Here is a 20,756-nt window from a genome sequence, read left to right on the forward strand (position 1 = left end):
GCAAAAAGACCAGTTAGCTGACTGGTCTAAAGGGGCAGAACCAGAAACGCAGGCTGTGAAAAGTCGGATTTGCATACGAGCTGGACAACAGGCCGAAGGCGTGTCCACCGGCTGGGCCGCCCAGTGGTGCTTCCTTCATTCAAGTGGTGGCGGAAGGCAGGTGAGGGGCTGTGCGTTACAGGAACCCAACCCCCCTCTGCAGCGCCCTCCTCTGCAGCCCCAACGGGTCCCTTCCATCCCCCGGCCTGCAGTGTGACTATGGGGAGCACCCCTCCTTCCCGCAGAGGCCCTCCAGGCGGCATCCTGCTCCCTCACTGCAGGCCACGATACACAGGCACAGGCGCCCCATAAGGTCTGAGGGACACACGGGCCAACGGGGAAAGGGAAGACAGAGGTACCAGCTCTCCCTGCACCTAACCAGCTGCCAGGAAGCCAGGATGGAGCCAAGGCATGAGATCCGAGGACAAGCAGGGTCTCTGCTGCAGAGGAACGCAGCGACATTTTGGGGTGGGGGTGGGGGTGGGGGTGGGAGAGGCAGAGGTGCATAAGGAAGCTAGCACACAGCTTCTTCATCAAAAGCAGCTGCAAGTTAAGGAACCAGGAGTAAGCAGGTGAAAGACAACAGAAAAGAAGACATGGCGAGACTCATAAAGGTGCCTCCAAACATCTAAATGGATTCTTGGACCAGAATAAAAAGTGAAACAGTGGACGTGCAGGGAATGTCACAGCACACCGGACTGTGGGAGCCACGGGCTTCTGGAACCGGAGACACACGAGGCCTTCACAGAGCCCCGCCCCGGCCATGACCATGAACCGAGAGAACTGGGAGGAAAGACAGCGTGGCCACCCTCATTTCGCCTGGTTTGTTTCTCACCCCACAGTCTCTAAGAGCGGCAGCATCACCTGGGGTCCACATTCAACTCGGAGGCCACATGCAAAGGGGGAAAGCAATTGCCTCAGAATTATCCTCCCCAAACCTTAAAAACTCAGTTTGGCATCATCATCATCATAAGATAAGCAAGAATTACCAATGGATGCGGAAGGCAGGGATTCGAGTCCAATGAGGAACACGTTACTCATAGTAGCCAATGAACTCCCCACAGAGACTTATGACGAAAAGGAAGGAGGAAGGTGACAGCGGAGAAGCCGTGGACCACTGGTGGGTCCTGAGGTCCGAAAGGTTGGCAACGCTGATCTAAACCAAGCATCAACCTGATGCCACCCGCGCGGGTAGCGCGGCCCCCACCCTGTGTGAAGCAGCAAGACACGGTGCTCATGCCGTCTTCCCGGCCAAACTCAGTGACTGATCCAAACGGAGGGCGGTCACAGGACCGTCCTCCAAACGTCAAACACCTCAATGCCCGAGACAGACTGAGGAACCACCCAGATCAGACACTTGAAAACACTACATGCAACAGACTGGCCTCTGAACTTAAAAAAAAAATTTTTATTAAAAAAAAAAAAAAAGCTGTGCTATATATAAAAGGACCTAATTGAAAAGCAACTTGAAATACCTATTTAAAACGTATCACTATTACCTTCCAGATGTTGGTACTGTACAGCATCTGCATGGTGACTGTCCTTATCGCAGGGAATGTGCCCGTGTACTGAGTGACAGGGGCTGATGTCGGGGCTGAGGCTCACAGCCAGAAACGGTGGTCAGAGAAACGCCGGAGCTAGCGTGGCCCAGCACTGCATGAGCTCCTGGGAGGCTCGGTGGATGCCTGGCTCCCTCCCACTCTTCTCACAGCTTCCTTTCACACCGTAGGTCGAGAACACGAAGGATATTTTCACTTACTCACTGAGCCACATGCACCTCGGTCTGTCAGTGCCTGCGAGCCCACGCTCACACCTCCGTGGCGGTCCCCGGAGGGCGGCGCTCCCTGGGGCCAGGCCGGGCCGAGGACAGGAACCGGTACAGACCCCCCCTTGCCCTCACGCTGCAAAGGACACATGTTCACACCGAAAACACTCAGCCGCAGAAATGTCCACTTCTCATTTTATTCAAAGTTGGTACATATGTGCTAACATTTCCATGAAATAATTACTATACTTCAGTTACAGGACAAAATACCACAGAAAGGCATATACTTTGCAAGAAATGTAACTCATCTTAAGTTTCCGAATACCTTTGAAGGCGAATGCAGCAGCTGGCGGAAATAACACACAGTATACAGAGAACAGTGTATTCTACAGTCAGGGATGAGAAACGACAGCTCTTTAGCAGATCTGCTTCTTTTTTTATTTTTTTTTTATTTTTTTTTTTTAACAATAACACTTTTAAAAACACATTAAACCAAGATCATACATGTCTACAATTTTAAAAATCAGATTGTATACAATAGGTTAAAATAGTCAAGCTAGAACCGTCACGTATGGTTAACAATCTTAATCTACAATCTCAATTGTACTCCTTTCAATATGGAGTATTGAAACCTGGTTTAATCAAATTCTACTTTCTGCTTGTAACGAAAACATTGTATGAGATGGACCCAACTATACCTTTAAAAAATAAAAATAAAAAAAAGGCTGCAGACAATGAAGAGTACACTGGAAATCTATTTACAATTCAAAAAACTCACAATAATTCAGCAATTTCATTTATGATTACATTTGGTCTACAATGAATAACTGATGAATCGATACATGTACACAATACACACAACACCCAGTGCACAGCTGGTCTCTCAACAAAAGTCTGAAGGAAGCATGAAGGCAGGCCACTGGGAAGACGTTTTCCACCGGGACATCTGACAATGCGTTACTACTCACACAGCCAGCCAGACAGAGCGGCAGTGCCTGCTGACCCTGGCCTGACTGAAAGGGAAGCGATGGGTGAAGCGTCTCTATGGACACGAAACAGGAGTTGGTTTTCTTCTTGAAGAAGACTACTGACCTTTGCACAGCAACTGTGTTTGAAATCCACCTCATCAAACCAACAGAAAGCACTGAGAAACCAACGCGGGTCACGTGATTGCCAACCTGTGTCTGGGCAACAGAAAGCAGGATGTCCGAGCAGAGAAGGGGAAAATCCCGCTCTAGGTCTGAACGCTGGTGGCAATCCACACACGGAGGCAGTCCTGGTGGGGGAAGCAGGGAAGGACCCATACCATCTAACGTAATATGTCATTATTAAAAAAAATAAAGCTTTTGTATTGTAACAACCCCACAGAAGAGTCCATGAGCAGACGACTTGTTGATCTGTTTGCCACTCAAAAGTTAGAGATCTCACAGTGAAATCAGGAATTCCTATGATACATATTTACATGGCGAGGCCTCTTCACCTAGACGAATTAAAGCAATCTTCATGGAAGTATAAACAAAAGGTATTCTGACAAAAGAATCTTGCACAGCATTAAGTTCTTACACACGTCTGCATTGGAAAGCAACATGTAATGGTGCAGAGCGCATTCTGCAAGGAGACCACCAGGGTCTGGCTGCCCCGCCTGGCCACCGGCTGCTGCTCCTCAGACCCGTCCTCTGTCCTGCCTTCCTCGTGCTCCCTCTCTCAGCCGGAAGCCTGAGGCTTTACCTTCTAGATATCCTTGTTCATTCTTTTTCTTTTTTTTCTTTTTTTTAAATATTCTTATTGATTTCAGAGGTGGAGAGAGAGAGAAACATCAATGAATCATGGATCGGCTGCCTCCTGTACACCCTACACTGGGGCTCAAGCTCACAACCCAGGCCTGTGCCCTGATCAGGAACTGTGACCTCCTGGTTCCTAGGTCGACCCTCAGCCACTGAGCCATGCCACCCGGGCTCCTTATGACTCTTGATAAACAGGAACTATTCAGACAGAGAAAGTTAGGGTAAGATAACAATGACAAGCAAAACCAAACACACTCATTCACAGATTCCATCTCATCTGGTCCTGCTGATTCCACAGCCACTGTGAAAAGCAAAGGAGCTCAGTGGTCGGTCTCAGAATTGCTTTAGTGCTGGTAGCAGGTGCCCCTGTAAAAACATGGAATTTCTCCTCATTTCAGGGTGCTATTGATGGGAGATTAAATAGCTTAAGATTAAAACAAAGAAACCATCCAGCCTCCAATAGCTCTACACACAAGTTTGTCAAACCGTCCCACCCACCAAAACCAACTCTGTCCTTGTTCCTTTGCTTCCCGACTGTGGGAAGAGCCCACAGACCCACTGTAGCTGGTGACCCTCAAATAAACTGCAGCACCATTGCCATCTGTGCCCTCTCCCTCCACCAAAGAAACACCAGCCTCCTCAGACTATTGCTCTGAGCTGCTGCCCCTCTGGACCCACATGTCATTGTCTAGGGCTTTCAACACTGTGGTCCCATCTGAACCCCAAACCGGGTTCCATGGCTGGCACTTGTGGAATACTGAGTACCGTTACTCTTGTGCTTTCTACATGTGGAGACACACGTGTGGGCAGGATTTTGTGCTTTTCCCTATCATGGAATGTGAAATTGCTGTCACATATAGGTTCTCAGATACATCTATCAAACCTATACTGGATAATGACAAAGTTAAGACATACTCACAAAATTAATATAAGTGACCTTACTTTTTAATTAAGGAAATAAGCATGTACAATAAATAACATTTAAGCTGCAACTGCTGTTGGAGCTACCTGGTTTCCTTGAACCTAAATAAAGGCTACATAAAGGTACGTAAATATAAATGTACTTTTACTCCCCTCACTAAAGCTATAAATAACAAAGTTTAAAAAGAGAAACTAACCAGTTTTGGTCAGGAAAAGGGAAGGTGTAAACTGGCAATCAGCACTGAACCAGAAGGCACTAGTCACAATGCAAAGCTCAGAGCGGATTCAGTCACAGACGCACTCTGACGGCCTGTGACAATCTGGGATTTCAGTAACAGCAACGAGTTTAATTTGTTTCCAACTCTGACAACAAAAAAGCCAGCTATTAACGAACATTCCACTTAAAGAAGTCTAGGCTGCACTGATATACTGGAAAATTATCCAGACTAGTTAGTCCAGAGACCATTAACAAAAAAGGAACATTGCTTTATCCACAGCACGAGGGCAGTGAGGTGAATTTCCCGAGAAGTCAGTCTCCAATAAGGCTGTGGTATCTACTGAAAGCTGCGCTATTGCCAAAGTCACTAAAATATGTACCCCCTTACCTACAGAGCTCCTGACTGCAAATGTCCTGAACTGGGGGTGGGAGGGGGATGTCACGGCAACAGTTACAGCGCTTTTCTGAGGAGAGCAAAGCCGCTGCGCTCCACTGCTGGAGGCTGGGAGCTCTGGGCCTGTCTGGGCTTGCTCTTCAGCGCGTCATTCATTCTGGCCTCTGTCTTCAAGCACGCTGCACGACCAGGCAACCACCACAAACGGAAAAGTCATCGCCGAGGGAGGCTCATGGTTATGTCAACAGCTTCCAAGTATGGGGCTCCCCTAAAAGTCAGGTTCGTGGCCTGAGGAATGACAGACACACCACGCTGTTTACTTCTGCCCATGGTCAAGGCTGGCACCACATGAATGGAAGGAATGTCTAACCCAGCACTGAAAACGCAATCTGCCTTTCAGAAGGGTTTGAGATGGGAACCAAAACAGATGCCTCCGCATGCCTTCAGCAATCAGTGAGCAGTGGAAAGCCTTGTTCCCGGCTGTGGGGGGAGAAGCTCACGTAAAAACGAGTAAGTGCATCGAGTATGGGACCCAGCGCTGGCCACGCCTGGTAATTATCCGGGGCCGCTGGCAAGTGCTGTGCGATGAGCAAAGGTGGCTGAACACCAGTCTTCTGACAGCGAGGCGGCGAGCAGCACGCCCACGAAGAGACGGGACTTGAATGGAGGAAAAGGGGCGGAGTCAACCAAGTCTAACCAAATGCAGGAACCGAGATCACTGCTCGTGCAGTCCACCTTCATACCTAACCAGTACAAAGGGTTTCTCTAGATGCCTACTGCTTACTCCAACTTTAATTAATGCAAGGGCAAGGCTTTTTGGCAGCAATACACCGTTCCTCTCTGCACTGTGGCTGTCATTTCAAAAGGTCTCGTGAATTTAATTACTGCCGTCTCCCTAATTTTTTGAGAATAAAATCCTGAATTGGGGCCTTTATTATTTGTGAACACGAACTCTGAGAAAATCATTCTTAAGAATTAACAGGTTAAGCTAATAGAAATGTGATATTTTTAGACACATCTATAGTTAATGAATCATTACTTGGATACAAGTTTTCACACTTAAGAGCAGCGCTTTTGCACACCATAGCAATCATCCTGGAAATGAACTAAGAGGACAAAAGGCCAAGCCTAGGGGAAGAATTAAAGCATCTGAAGGAGGAGAAATCAGGGAGGAGACCAGTCTCTCTGGAGGGTGGGTGGGTGTCTCTCTGGAGGGTGGGTGAGTCTCTCTTTGGAGGGTGGATGGGGATTCTCGCAAACAGAAATGGACCCTTACTAGTCAAGTCTTCAACACTGAAATGATTAAACATTAACACTTGGCGAATAAGAAACCTTATGAATACTGAAGCCTAAAACCATTCAAATGTTAGTCATTTTAACCTCAACTATGTTAATAAACACATTTTCAACAAATAACATCAAAGCGGGCTGAACAGGCTGCATCTTACTTACTGGGGCCCTAAGCTGTACGGGGAGGGGTAAAATGGCTGAGAGTCAAGATGCTGAGAATCAGGACTGTGATCCTACCCGCTCAGAAGCTCATGTCTGTCCTCACCGCCCTGCGAACGGCACCTCCAGGTGCTTCTCAGCTCCGCTCTGAGGTTCTCCTGACTCCTCCGGAGGGTTCTGTCCTGGCAAGTCTCCTAGTCACATGATTGACAGGAATGGTCTGGCTACACCTCTCAACCCAAGCCTGGGCATGGTGAGATGTCACTGCCAGTGCCATGTGGTCCTTCCCAGTCGCCGCATCTCGGATGGCGATGCAGAGAGGAGTAACGGATAGGACAGCGGTAAGCGGATACTCCCAGCGGGAACACTGACGGCCTGCTCTTTCAATGGCTGGTAATACAGCCATTCTGCAGGGTGGTCAAAATGAGACTAACTCATCACCTACATCAAATGTTAATCCGGGGTGGGGGTGGAGATCCCCACACCCAGAAGAGGGAAGGAGCAATGGAGTGCCTGGAACAGCGGGGACCTGGCCCCCACAGCCAGGACACACTGCAGCTTCCCCTCCCCTCCGCCTCAGGCTAGAGCTGTTACCAGCCTTTCCACAAGGTGCTGGGTCCCTGCTCACCGCCGGAGCGGCCCTCTCCTCTCAGCGCAGACAATGGCCCTCGGAGCCAGGGAGCAGGACGTGTTGGAGCTGGGAGCTGGGATCCGACCCAGGACACAGCGCTGAGCTCCTGCCTCTCCGTAGAGACGGCGGGATGACCGCACAGGAAAGAGGAGCCGGGAAACGGGCTGGGTGTTCGTTTCTAAAGCTGCTTACACCTCGGCTGGCAGGACAAAACGCTCTCAGGTGACCAGAGGAATCAGAGGTCCCATTATTCTGCAAACCAGAGTAAGGAGCTCTCTCATCAGACCTTGAGACTAAGACGGCCTAAAGGACAAATCAAGCCCTGGGGCCGCATAGCTCTCCTCCCCTTTGAAGACCGGTGCCCTCCTCATTTTGACTCGCAACTATCTTAGTCACTATTCCTCACAGTCAATTCTGAACCTTAGCTTGAGCCAATATAAAAATATATACATGTCTATATAGAGAGATCAATACCATTTAGGACTCATTTAGTGTGAAGGGTGAACATTTTCACTAGCTTAAGACAGACCACGTGTCATTCCATGAACAACATTCTAATGAACTTAGACTGAGATATGACCCCTGAATGAAGCTGCCCTCAGCAATCTGCATCCTTCAAACAAGCACCTTATCTACTGCTGGGAAGCAGCAGGGCCTTCAGTCTAAACAAAGTGGTGTTTACACTGCAAAGAACAAACAACCCTAACGGTATGCTAATAGTCATTCCTATGTGCAGGCTTTCTACTCTAAACTTGACCTACTGCTACACACACACGAAGAGACACAGATGATGCATTGCACTATTATACTAAGACAACAGAGGAGGCAGGGGAACCCTGACAATCCAAAGTGAGGGCTCGACATAAAATAAAGGGGGAGTCTACACAAACACCACCTACTCACTTATGCTGTGAGTGCGAAGGGTGAGAAGGCTGCCAGCCAGTACGGCGGTCCTCGCTGCTGAGCTACCAGCAATGGAGTCAAAGAAAGTGCTAATTCCTCAACTGAGCAGCATTGTGAAAAGTCCAAGATCCTACCATTTCTCAGATGCAGAAGGCTATCTCAGAGGAGGAACTTCCTTTGAGAAAAGGACGAGCCATGAACAAACCACGAGTCCAGAGCTGGACACCTGGCTGTCTGTTCTTCCAGTGGAGGTGGCAATAACCTTGGACATCACGGCCTCAGCCTCCAGACCAGAAGAGGATGGTCCCTATTTATTTGGCCCCCAACTTATAAACCTTAGGAATGAAATCGAGAAAAAATTCTACAAGGCACTGTAAGCTCTCAACAACCATGCTATTCACAGAGAAGTACTGTACTTTCTCGGCTACAGCCTCAGTCCATCAGAAAGCCTCCGGTGGTGGGAAGACACTGAGCTTCCCGATCATTTCTAAGTCAACTTTGGACTAATCAAGCCCATCATTAATGCAACTGGTTTACAGAATACAAAATAGTTAATGTCATTAGGACTGAGTTTTGATTCAAAACCTACAAAAGTACCTTAAAAAGTAATAATTTGCCTAAATATAAGCTTAATAAAACCATGCGATTTAAAAAGTGCCAGAGAGTACAGAAAGGTCAAAGAAAGAAGATACACGGGCAGTGTCCTTCCTGTCACGGAGCAGGGCGGGCACGGTGCTGACAGACAAAGACCCAGAGCCTGCAGAGCCCCTCCGACACCTCCCTCACCTTGTCCCCGGGGGCCATCAGCCCGCCAGGCCAAGTCCCACCTATGGGGGTTGCAGCGGTGAGCCAGGCCGAGTCCCACCTACGGGGGCTGCAGCGGTGAGCCAGGCCGAGTCCCACCTACGGAGGCTGCAGCGGTGAGCCAGGCCGAGTCCAGAGAAAGGGTCTGTGATCACACAGGTCCTGTGACCCTCCGGGAGACATGCTACGAAACCAGGAGCTCCTGCCCACAGCACGCACACATGCTGTCCATCCTGTGAGGACTCTACTGATAAACTACCTACGGCAAAGCATGCACCGAGTGTCCTGTCCCTCATGGCCAGTTTGCATTCAAACATCTTCTATGCTCTAAGTCACTTAACTTTTTAAGCAAAAATGTATAGGGCGGGTACGGATGGTAAGTCTTTTGAAAAGGTGTATCAAGAAAAACACTTATCAAGAATCCAGTATGATCTCAGAATTAAATTTTCCCTCTAGACAGTCTCAGTGATCTGATCAAGCGGGACAACCCGCACAAAGGCAGTGTCCACTTTTCTTCCGGTTTCTGAACATAACTTCCACCTGGATCTACTTGGGAAGGCATCTGGCTAGGAAAGAATGTCACCGAATGCCAAGAACACACCTAGAGAAGTAGTGGAGTACAAGCAATCGCCTGCTTAGCACACGCTGATCAAACACTGCTCAGGGGCTGCACAATTCCCAACAATAGGAACCACCTGAACTTGGCCAACGAATGGGGAGGTCATCAGCAACGTTTACTTCATCTTCCCCCATAACCACTTAAAAATGCAATAATGACATAGAACTTCATTTGCAGACAAACGTGGTGGTCCTCTGAGTATGGTTCACTAAAATTCGAAGTGGGGAAAAGAAACTGAACAAACTTTCCCCCAGCACTGCAAGTACCGGTGGTACCAGAACAGCCACAGAAAGATCCTCTTCCTTCCTTCTGGCAATCAGAATCCATAGGCTCCTGCTAACCAAATGAACCTGGCAACTGACTGGCTTGTCCTGAAACAAGTACCTCACTAGCACAGGGGTTAGATTTCCAGTACATCATTGATTATACAATGTCTACAAGTGCAGCTTTTTAAAAACTGGTGGTAGGGGTTACAGAGACAGGAGAAACTGGGAAATGAGCAAGTCCTCTTCCGGTTAAGACCTACCAGGACCTGGCAGTGCAGTCAGTTCACTTTCTTGTGACGGCTTGTATCTGCTCTACTTGCTCTGTGAGAATAATTGGTCTTACTTTGGTATGAAAAACTTTAAACCACATTTGCACAATTCAGTCTATTAAACAAGCTTTGCTTCATTTAGGTTGAAAATTTACTTTCATCCGTCTCTGGAGAAATAAAGTCTTGCAAATAGATGATGTTCTGCTAAGTAAAAATTGGCTAAAACCTACAGCGTAAACAATGCCTGAAAGATGCAACAGTTACGTAAGTTGTTTTTTTATCCCCCCAAAGACCAGTATTTTCTTAAGTTACTGTCTCACCATATCCTTAAAAGTTCATAAGGAAAAATAAACAAACATGAAAATTCCAAGTGAACACACAGCAAAAAGCCCAATGTTCAGTATTAGCTTAATATGTGGAGGCTCTTCCAACATCTGTAAACAGACGGCCTCCTCCTCCATCAGGTCTCTGAGGCTCCTCTTGCTGAGGCTCTTACTTTTAAAGCCACAGAACCAATCTATTAACTTGCAGCAGCGACCTGCATCCTCTGCTTCTTTCTTTCTCTCCTTTTCCCCCATGAGAGCGGCCTGCCCGTTGGAGTAAGCATCCACTGGGGTTTCTGCCTCTGAGTGGCCTAAGGAAGCCACGGGGGGGCCCTCCTCTCTGCAGGTCCCCAGGAGATTGACATCTTCCTGCTGAAGGCCCTTAATGCTATCTTCCGACTTCCCGTTGGGAATGACGTGCTCACTGGGCTCACTGTTCTCACTGCACCGCAGGATGCTCTTCTCCTGCATTTTGTAAGGCTCGTCCTTCGGGGAGCAGCTCTCCTCCGCCACCACGCTCTTCTTCGACCAGAAGGTGGTGGTACGGATCTGCTCCTTCGTGGGAGGTGCCGTGAGAAGGCTGACAATCACAGTAATGAGTCCAGTGACCCAGAACAGCGCCGTGGCCACGTACATGTAGTGAATGTCCTTGATGAAGCCCGGCCTGTTGTCGGGCTGGTCGCACTCCGGGGCCCGGTAGGTGAAGGCCAGGATTAAGCGCACCGCCCCGAGGACAAAGCCAGCCACTCCGCCGTAGAAAGCCCCTTGCTCGTTGCAGCGCTTCCAGAAGATGGCCAGAAGGAACAGGGCCGCCACGGGGGGAGTCAGGTAATCGGCCACCTCCTGGATGTACAGGTACATTTGGCCGCCTTGCATCTCCACGATGATGGGCACCCAGGCGATGCTGATGGCCACCATGAAAGCCACGAAGACCCTGCCCACGATCATCAGCTCCCGGGAGCTGGCGTTCTTGCGGACGAGCTTGTACACGTCCAGGGTGAAGATGGTGCTGGCGCTGTTAAAGATGGAGTCCAAGTCGCTCATCAGAGCTGCGATCATCACCGCCATCATCAGGCCGCGGAGGCCCACGGGGACCAGCTTCATCACCAGGCGCGGGTACGCGATGTTGGAGCAGCCGGCCCTGCTCCCGCACACCTGCATGCAGTGCTCCGGGTTGATGCAAGCTATGTCGTCAGCAAACAGTATCCTGGAAATCATGCCGGGGACCACGATGATGAACATGGGCAGCAGCTTGAGGAAGCCGGCCATCAGCGTGGAGCCTTTGGCGTGCGCGATGTTCTTGGCGGCCAGCACCCTCTGCACGATGACCTGGTCGGCGCACCAGTACCACACGGAGGCCGGGGTCTGCCCGAGGAGGAATCCAGGCCAAGGCACGTCTTCGTCCGTCGGACCCCGCAACATTTTCAGGGCGTTTTTCTTAGGCTGGACTTTACAGGAATTGGTGTTGGAAAGGTTGTAGGTCAGCAAGATGGAAGTGACGTTGGGTGAGGCCAGCATGTACCTTCGCTTAACTTCCTCAAACCCGCCAACCTCCACCATGCTGATGACCATGAGTGTGAGCGCGCCAACGATCATGAGCAGCGCCTGCAGTGTGTCTGTGTAGATGACCGCGACCAGGCCTCCGGTGACGGTCAGCAAGGCGGTCATGCCGATGAGCAGGATGACGGACACATACAGGTTCCAGCCCAGAGACTCCTGGATGAAGAGGGCGCCGGAGTACAGGTCCACGGAGAGCTTGGTGAAGATATAGAGGATCAGAGACAAGGCTGCGAAATAGACCTGAATCCTATGGCCACCGAAACGCTTGGACAGGTACTCCGGCATGGTGTACACCCCCGACCGGATGTAAATCGGGACGAAAACCCAGCCCAGCAGTTGCAACAGCAGTAAGGCATTGAATTCCCAGGCACCGACTGCAAATCCGCTGGCAGCTCCAGATCCCGCCAGCCCAATGAAGTGCTCACTCCCAATGTTGCTCACAAACAGAGAGGCCCCGATCGCTACCCAGGTCATGGAGCGCCCCGCCAGGAAGTACCCACTCACGGTGCTCCTATTAGACTTCCACATGGCAAAGAAACCAATGCACAGGACCAGGACAAAGTACAGGGCCACGATGGCAATGTCTGCCGTCTCCAACACGGCCCTCATTTTGGGAACTTTGGGAACCACGGTGTCCAGTAACAGAAGCGTCCGCCTTTTATTTACTCATTAGAGGCCCAGCCAGGGCCGAAAACGGAACGTGACCTGGACTACAGGGCCACAGGCAGGCCAGTCTTTGTCCTTTGGTTTGCTGTCTTGATGGTGGTGGTGTGATAAACGTGGCAGGAGACAGTTTAATTGTCCTCCGCTTCGTAATGGGGATTGAGAACTTAGCGCGTACTCTTAATCCACTCTCACAAGACCGTCAGCATTTGCTCGGGTGCGGGAGGAGAGACTCTGAGTTGCAGCTAAGTCTAGTGAAGCCTACTGTACCAACCCTGCAAGGCAGCAAAGACAAAAGACAAAGGTTGAATTAGAGGAAGCGCTCACCAAGTGTGAGGAAATGTTCAGTCTAACAAAACGGCGCAACAAGGCATTCTGTACAAAAAGAAAAAAACCTGAAAATATATTTCATTTCCACAGGAAAGAGCAATCCATACCATCATAGCTGATATTAAAAGTCAGTGAAAATTAATCATTTTGAACTAAGAATAAATTAATTGACCTCATAATTAAATGGCCTAACTTCTCTAGCACTAAGAGCTGTTGGCCGTGACACTGCCCTTTTGTTCTTACTATGGTGTCTCAGACTGGAACAGGCACCAATTTCTTACAGCACCTTTAAGGAAAAAAACACTAATTATTCATAAGGAGCATCAAAATGAACCTTCAAATACTATAAATCCCCAGAGAAACATGGTGGCCAGGAAGTCCCCGGAGAGAGGTGAACTTCCCAGTGTCATCTCCCCCAAACAGGAAGCAAGCATCGCTTAGTCTGTGCAAACCTAATGCTAAAGCGTTCCCAGATTCCTACTGAACATGTCCACCTGTGCTAATGACACACGGGAACCTAGACACTGTGAGGCGACTCCTGCTCTAACGGGGAAAGGGCACGTCACTCACACACAAAGAACATAAAACTCAGAAATAACCCAAATTTCATTCTCTGATAGCAGAAGACACTGAATGATTTAAAAAGTTCAAGGCCATCTCCTTTCCTTCCTCTTCATCAGACAATTATTTCCAAGAAAACCTCTGAGCAGATAAAAGCACCGACCAAGGCTTGATTTTGTTGAGTGTTTTTTTGTTTGTTTTTTTCTTTTAATGCTTTCCTGTTGAAAGATATAGAAAGCAGGGAGAGGAGGAAGAGGAGAGTTTCCTGGAAGACTGAAAAATAATTCAATTTTTATTATAGCTTCCAAATCTCAACAAAACAGACATCTGTCAATCATCTTCAGTCAGTGAGGCAGGAATTTTTCAATCTGGATTAAGAAAATCACTCTGCAAAACACATTGAAATGTACTTAAAATCAATTTTACAGATTTGTTGGTTTTTCTCCTGGAAAAGAGATAAATTCTGATCTTCAGTTAATTGTCATGGTAGCCCACAGATCAACATGAAGAACATTGTCGTTCAAACTCTACCTTCAAAAAAAGAAAAATAAGCAAACCCTGCCTTCTCGTGATGCAGCAAGCTGCGTGAAATGTTTTTCTCTGCGTGGCAAAGCACGTTCTTGGTGAATCTAGGCATTTTTCTTTAAAAATAAGCAGCACACTGAAGGCCTATAAATGACACTAAAGCTACCTCTTTTCAGAACTGCTCTCCACAGACCCAGGACTAACCCCAGGAAGCCAGCGGTGAGACCCCTGCCGGGTTAGGCTCACGGGCCTCGTTCATGCATCTGCCCAGAGAGCCAGCGCCCGCGTGCCGGCCTGATGCTGTGTTAAGCGTGAGGCACTGCGATCATGACCCAAAGGGAGTGGCGGAAATCCTTCCTCCCAGAGGCAGTGTCAGTGAGGACTGGGCCGAGGCAGAGCCCAGCGCAGCCAGAGCGGGACTCCCAGTGCAAACCCTGAGGCAGGCAGAGTCCGAGTCACTCTTCCACCGACAAGGACTTCCTGGTTTTAAAAAGGTATTTGATCATTTTTAGAAAGAAGCACCTAACTTTTCATAGTCTAATCAGATGGCCAATATTGGGAAACAGGATCAGGTCCGCACGGAGAGGGAGAACTGCTGTGGCCGGCGAACCTGCCCCCAGAGCTCCCCCGCCCCCTGGCCTGGTTTCCACACAGAGCAGCCCAGCTCCCTGGGCAGAGGGCAGCAGCAGACCTGTGCTTCCAGGAAGGGACAGGCACCGGAGTGGGTTTTGTTGGAGGGGTGCAGGGGAGGGGTGCAGGGGGTGCTGCAGCGGCAGCCGCAGCAGCTTTTTCTTAGAAACAAAACAAGCGCGTCCTTCCGTCGCCATGCCCCTCTATCAGTGCCGCCTGTCAGCACAGGCCGGGCCCAGGCTGCTCCCTGCCGGTGCTCAGACTCCAGCCCCAGAGGCGAGGTCTCACCTCTGCCTGCTCCGGAACCACAGCCAGAGCAGCCTGCCCACGGGAGGGGACGGGAGTGGGAGTCGGAGCCAGTGGCCGCGTCCACTCCCTGCCTAGGCTTCCACTCTTCACCCACCACTGCCGACACCCTGGGGACACCCAGGTCTGTGGGCAGGCTTAAGACTTTTCCAATTTAAACAAAAACTTCCAGAGACAAGGACCTGGTAAAGACTGAAAAGGGAAAAACAAAACCAAAAATAGGTCAATTTAGTTGAAAACATAGAGAATCCTTAATATTTCACATTCTGAACTTCAGAACTTTAGGAGATAAATTATGCAATCCTTAAAAGTGACTCCAAATAAAATATACAATGTCAGTTCTACATGTTTTTTTCTCTCCTTTTTAAAGCAGCAAACGTTTATTTCTATAACAGCTGCCCCAAGATAGGGGGCGGGGGAGCTGGTTCCAGGCTCCCCCCGATCCTTCAATCCGCCAGCACGCAGTCCCTCCTAGACAAGGGGGCAGTGCCAGCACATACCCCCATCTGCATTGGCTCCGGCAGGGAGCGCCCCATGTCACTGCTTTCTCCTGGATGAGGTCTAGTGTGGCTGACCCAAGTTTTGCTTTTGGAACTTTCTGGCATTTTTTTTTCTCCCCAAAATATTTTTGATTTGCTTTTGGTTCAATCTGCAAATGCAAAACCTGTGGCTACGGAGGCCAACTCTACAGTGAACACTATCCAGCATTCTTTTATTTTTAGAAAAGAAGGCACATGGAAAAATGTTTTCTTCAGCTAAAAAGCGAAGCTTTTGTGTTTGTTCTGTTTTTAATTTCTTGGACTAAGCTGGTTCACAGTCCCAGTAAACCTCCAGTGAGATTGTGGGACAGCAGGTACAGTACTATGGGAATGGTTTACTGGCAGTACATTTTTAAGAAAACAGTTGTTTCTACAGCGAGAAGGGTATTTGTAGGAAGCATAAAGCAATGGTCCCCTGGTGGCCACGGACAGAGCAGACTGAGCCAGACCTTGAGCACAGGGGTGTTCTGAACCAGCCTCCTCCCCACCATAAGGGCTCCTTCCCAGAGAGGAACCCAAAGAAACACACACACCTGCTATGTCTAACAACTAGGAAAACAGGCAAGACATTTCAGTCAGCTACTGAACTCCTTCCACTTCTAATTAGAAATAACGACCAAATCCAACAGCTTTCTTCTAATATCTAGGTCAGCCATTTAGTTTACCTTCCGAACTAGGGTACTGTTCTAGGACAATCTGTAAAATCCAGGACGTGTGTCGCCCCTCGACAAAGAAAGCCGCTGTCTTAAAGCCAGACAGAGCATCAGGCTCCAGCCAGAATAAATCATTGAGGCACATGGGCTGGGTGAGGCTAGAGTCCAGTGGCCATACAGTGACAGAACACTTAGCTGGGAGGTGATTTTAAAAACCACCACCCCCAAAGCAGCCAGGCCCACAGGCTTGCCGGGTCCTTTCATCTTGCGATCCATGACAGGAATCCGCTACACCAGCGGCTCCCGAAGGGCTGCGAGCCCTCTGAGAACTTCCATAGGCAGCCGGCCTGGGGGAGAGCAGGGGCCCCGAGGGCTGGGTCCACGCTCTATCGTTTCCCGGCTTCCTGCGCCTCCCCGTCTCCCTGGGGAATAAAACCAGCACCCGCTCCTGAGGGCTCCATGAGGGATAACCAACATGTCACAGCACACAGTGCTGCCCCCGGCAACAGGCAGGTGCTCTTCGACCTGTGAAACCGTTAGTGATGGCCATCCGGGTTCCTTCAAATGGAACTGTCAGTGCACGCCAGGCATATGAGGGTCCTCATTTAGGTAAGAAGAACTAGACAAATAACGTATTAAATACACAGTTCTCTCACAAATATTTAAGAGGCTCCCAACCACTCACCAACTATCAGTTCCCACTTAAATCCACTTATTCAAATAAACACCAAGAACAATTAAGCGGGTACAGAATTCCGCTTACAGACGTTTCACTTCCGTACTCTGATGTGAGGCCCAGCAAAGCCAATCCGGCTGGTGGGCCAATGCCGGTGCTTAGGACCAGGATGTACGTGCTCAGCGAGACCCTCCTGGCCCTCGGCTCACTCTGACGGGGCAGTGGTCAGGGGTGACACTAGAGCAAAACGAGTGCCCCTAACACAACCGGTGTGGTTCCAGCCCATCTGACATCACAAATGCAGCAGAGGACAACATGCAACCACGTGATGGAGTCCCTGCGTCCGAAGAGTCTGCCCCAACATCTCTCTGACAAAGCATTTCCCTTGTCCCTCCCGCCTCAGCTCCTCGGGTTGAGAAGAGCAGCCAAGAAACCTAAGAAACCCTTCAGGAAGTCCAGGAACAAACTGTGTCCTGAGCATTTCAGTCCCCACAGCCCAAGAAAACCATTTCTTCAAAAAAATGTATTCACCTCAAAGTTCATAAACCACCAGATTTACTATTTCACACACATACACATTCTCCAAGATATGCCCATTTAAACCTGCTTCTGCTGATGAGAAGTTTGGCTCGCTGTTTTTTAAAGGCGGCTCAGCGAAAGAGGGCCATGTGGCTATACATGGGGCCAGCTCTGAAGCTCCTTTTATGCAGTGATACTGATCATGAATGTGAAGCAAACTCCAATAACCTGTTTTTTTTAGATGAAATATCAGAGCACACTGATTGCGCATCACATGATCCCAATGACTAAGCAGCTATGTTAACTCTTCATGGGAAGAATTCAAGAGGATCAGCACTCTTCACATAAAAAACCGGTAACCAAAGATGTTCTAAATAATGGGCATGAAAAATTAAAACCTCAGACTTCCTGCCCTAAGCGGCCACCCTGCAGGCACTGGCCTAGTGCTGTGTGCACCACCTCAGTCCTCAGGACATCGGGGGTGATTTAGTTACGATGACGGTTTTACAGATGAGAAGACTGAACCAATGAGGCCATGAAGCCTGAACCAGGTGAGGTGTGTCTGCTCACGACAGCAGTGACACCTGCATCTGTCTAAACAGCAGCTGCCTCCGTCACCACACAACCCTACCTTCAATACACAGAACACAGTGAACAAAACAGACTACACATAGCCCACAGGGCGAAATGCAACGAGGGTGTTTATGTATGATCATGTGTAAATGGGTGGATGGATGCAGAAAAGTGAAGAGAAGTCCAGGCTTCCTAGGGAAGGAAATCCAAAGGCCCAGAACCTTGAAGAGTCAGTCTCCGGTTCTCACTATCAAAACCCAAGCCACTGCCCTTCCTCTCTTGGTGAAAAGACGAGTCTCAGTCTCCTGACGCCCGGCCGTTCCCATGAGCTGAGTGAGTGCACCACCCGGTCCTCCTCACGCTCACTCACATCCCCGAGACCTCAGGTTACAAGAGCTGGCGTGTTGGTCACAGACTGAGTCCTCACAGTGAAATCTATGGGCCGCTGTTCTCACTGAAGGAAGTGTTTGCGACCACCTATTCTTTCCTTTGTGAGGATAAGTAATGTTGCCCCACCCCTTAGACCCGCTCTCCTCTCTGTCCTCCTCTCAGAAAACGGCAACTCCATCCTCACTGTGGCTCAAGCCAGTCATCCTCGAACAGCTTGCTCACCTCTCACCACACACAGTCAGTCCTTACTTAGCCTGTTGACGTTACCCCCAATATATCCAGTCAGACCATTCATCAGCCCACTTGCTAGCACCCTGGCCCAACCACCATCCCACCTCATCCACTGCTAACTGCCCAGCCTCTTAACCTGCGCCCAAAGGCTCGGCCCTGGCCCATAGGGGCATCAACTGGCCCGGCAAGCTGCCGCTCTGTCACGGTGCACGCAGCACCAAGCCTCCTCGGGGCCTGACAATGGCTGTTGGTTTCCTATGCAAAGTCCACTCGCAGCTTTCCCACACTGGTTCCTCTCATTTAAAGCTTTGCTCAGAGTAACTTTCCTAACCACCCCGCTTCCTCCTCACCTGCTTCATGTTTGTCCGTGGCCCTCCGCGCCGTCTCACTCACTATGAAACTCACTTGTGTCGCCTTCTCACCCCAGAATGTCGCCTCCCCGAAGCCAGGCCTGGTCTGTGCTGGTCACTGGCATGGTCTGCATCAGGAACACTCCTGCACAGCGCTGCTGCGCAAACGCTTGTTCAGTAAGTGAACCAAACACTAAGGACTAAGCAGCTGGAGGACAGTGTGACACTGCCCACTTCCTCGCAGTGTTTCCAAACTTTTGACATATGGGTACCCCTTCTATAATTTTGATAACGCCGAGTACCCCTTACTCATGAGAACATAGAATTAGGCGCAGCTAAGCACGGTGCAACGCGTACCCCCACCAAACTCGTCCCGTACCCCTGGGGGTACGCATACCACACTTTGGGAAACACTTCCTACAGCATGCACAGTGGGCTCAGTAAACAGTCAGAGGTGGCAGGCGGCAGGCCCAGGAATAGGGCACCTCCTCCCTGCTGACAGGGTGGACACTGAGAGGCAGGTCAGCGCCCCTGTTCAGAGACGCAGTAAAAGTCTGGCCTGACGCCATCATCCATCCCGACCACCCGGTCGGCGGGCCCACTGCCCTTCCCTGTACTAACTCCACTTCAGAACGTGCTCCGACGTCACCACGGCGAGCGTCACGCCCTCCTCAGTGCAGGGACAGCACAGGCCTCCTCGCGCAGTGCGCAGTGCGTTCTGTCCCACGGTCACTTCCACGGCCAGGGCAGGGCGCGGCGGCAAGCGCACTTCCTCTCAGCTCACTCCAGACAAGTCCAAGCGCTGTGCTGGTGTGGACCTAGGAAGAACTCCTCCTTCTCCTCCTCCCACTCTACCTGGAGAGTTAAATGTGCCCCACGACAAAGTCACGTTAATAACTATTATTACAGCATTAGTGCCAGGCACCTTTTTACACTACATGCTCAGCTCAGCTCAGCCTCACAAAACCCAAGAGGGAGGCATGGTCATTATTACCAACTCACACGTGATAACATGGAGGACATATACAGGACCACTAAGGGAACCAGAAACATCCTCTGTGAAGTAAAGATGAGAAGCATCCTTTCAACACTTCCCAGAAAGATACACATTAAAAAGTAAAAATAAACAGAAAAACTGGCCAATCAACACAGAAGGAAGGAAGGATGCCATTAGAAAACCACCCTCTGCACCTACCAAATGCTGGCCCCGGGCAATGATCACACCGAGGCCGAGCCCCTCTGTGAACGGCGGACGGGCCTTCAGAAGGGATGAGGGCGGTGCCCGCACCACCAAGAACAAATTTCCTCTCTCTTTTTAAAAAGATATATTTTATTGATTTTCACAGAGAGGAAGAGAGAGGGAGAGTTAGAAACATCAATGAGAATCATCGATCAGCTGCCTCCTGCACACCCCCCATTGGGGATGTGCCCGCAACCAAGGTACATGCCCTGGACCGGAATCGAACCTTTCAGTTTGCAGGCCGACGCTCTATCCACTGAGCCAAACCGGTTTTGGCCAAATCGTATGAACTCTTGTAAAACAAAGCAACCTGAATCTAACCAAATTTCTCTACCTATTACTATAGAAAATACTCAGAACAATGCATCACCAGCAAACGATTAACAAATTCAGAAAGTGTGGGAGGGAGGAGGCATCATTCCAGTCATGCGCCGTTTCAAGCAGGATAGATTCTGAGAAAGGCACTGTGTCTCTGCAGTCACCACAGACGCTCCTGGCTGGCACTGCCCACGGCACAGTGGGCTGTCTGGTGGACCGCTGTCGGTATACAGTCCGTCATCGACCGAGACGGCGTTACCTGGCCATGCCTGCCAGGGGAAAGCACCTAAGCAGCCACTGGTCTGGAC

General features: G+C 49.8%; 2 protein-coding genes across 2 annotated transcripts in view; both read right to left on the reverse strand.

Moving 5' to 3' along the window:
- Nucleotides 1-20,756, reverse strand: part of MRPS6 (mitochondrial ribosomal protein S6) — a 58,621-nt gene that overhangs the window by 14,657 nt on the left and 23,208 nt on the right. The gene's annotated exons all lie outside the window — the stretch shown is intronic.
- SLC5A3 (solute carrier family 5 member 3) overlaps nt 4,661-20,756 on the reverse strand; it is a 29,834-nt gene continuing 13,738 nt past the window's right edge. Inside the window, exon 2 of the mRNA XM_036430270.2 lies at nt 4,661-12,882. Coding sequence (XP_036286163.1) covers nt 10,397-12,553 — 2,157 coding nt within the window. The 5' untranslated portion in view covers nt 12,554-12,882 and the 3' untranslated portion in view covers nt 4,661-10,396. The remainder of the gene's footprint in view (nt 12,883-20,756) is intronic.

The sequence above is a fragment of the Pipistrellus kuhlii genome, unplaced genomic scaffold, assembly GCF_014108245.1.
Source record: "Pipistrellus kuhlii isolate mPipKuh1 unplaced genomic scaffold, mPipKuh1.p scaffold_m20_p_105, whole genome shotgun sequence".
Taxonomy (NCBI): Eukaryota; Metazoa; Chordata; class Mammalia; order Chiroptera; family Vespertilionidae; genus Pipistrellus; species Pipistrellus kuhlii.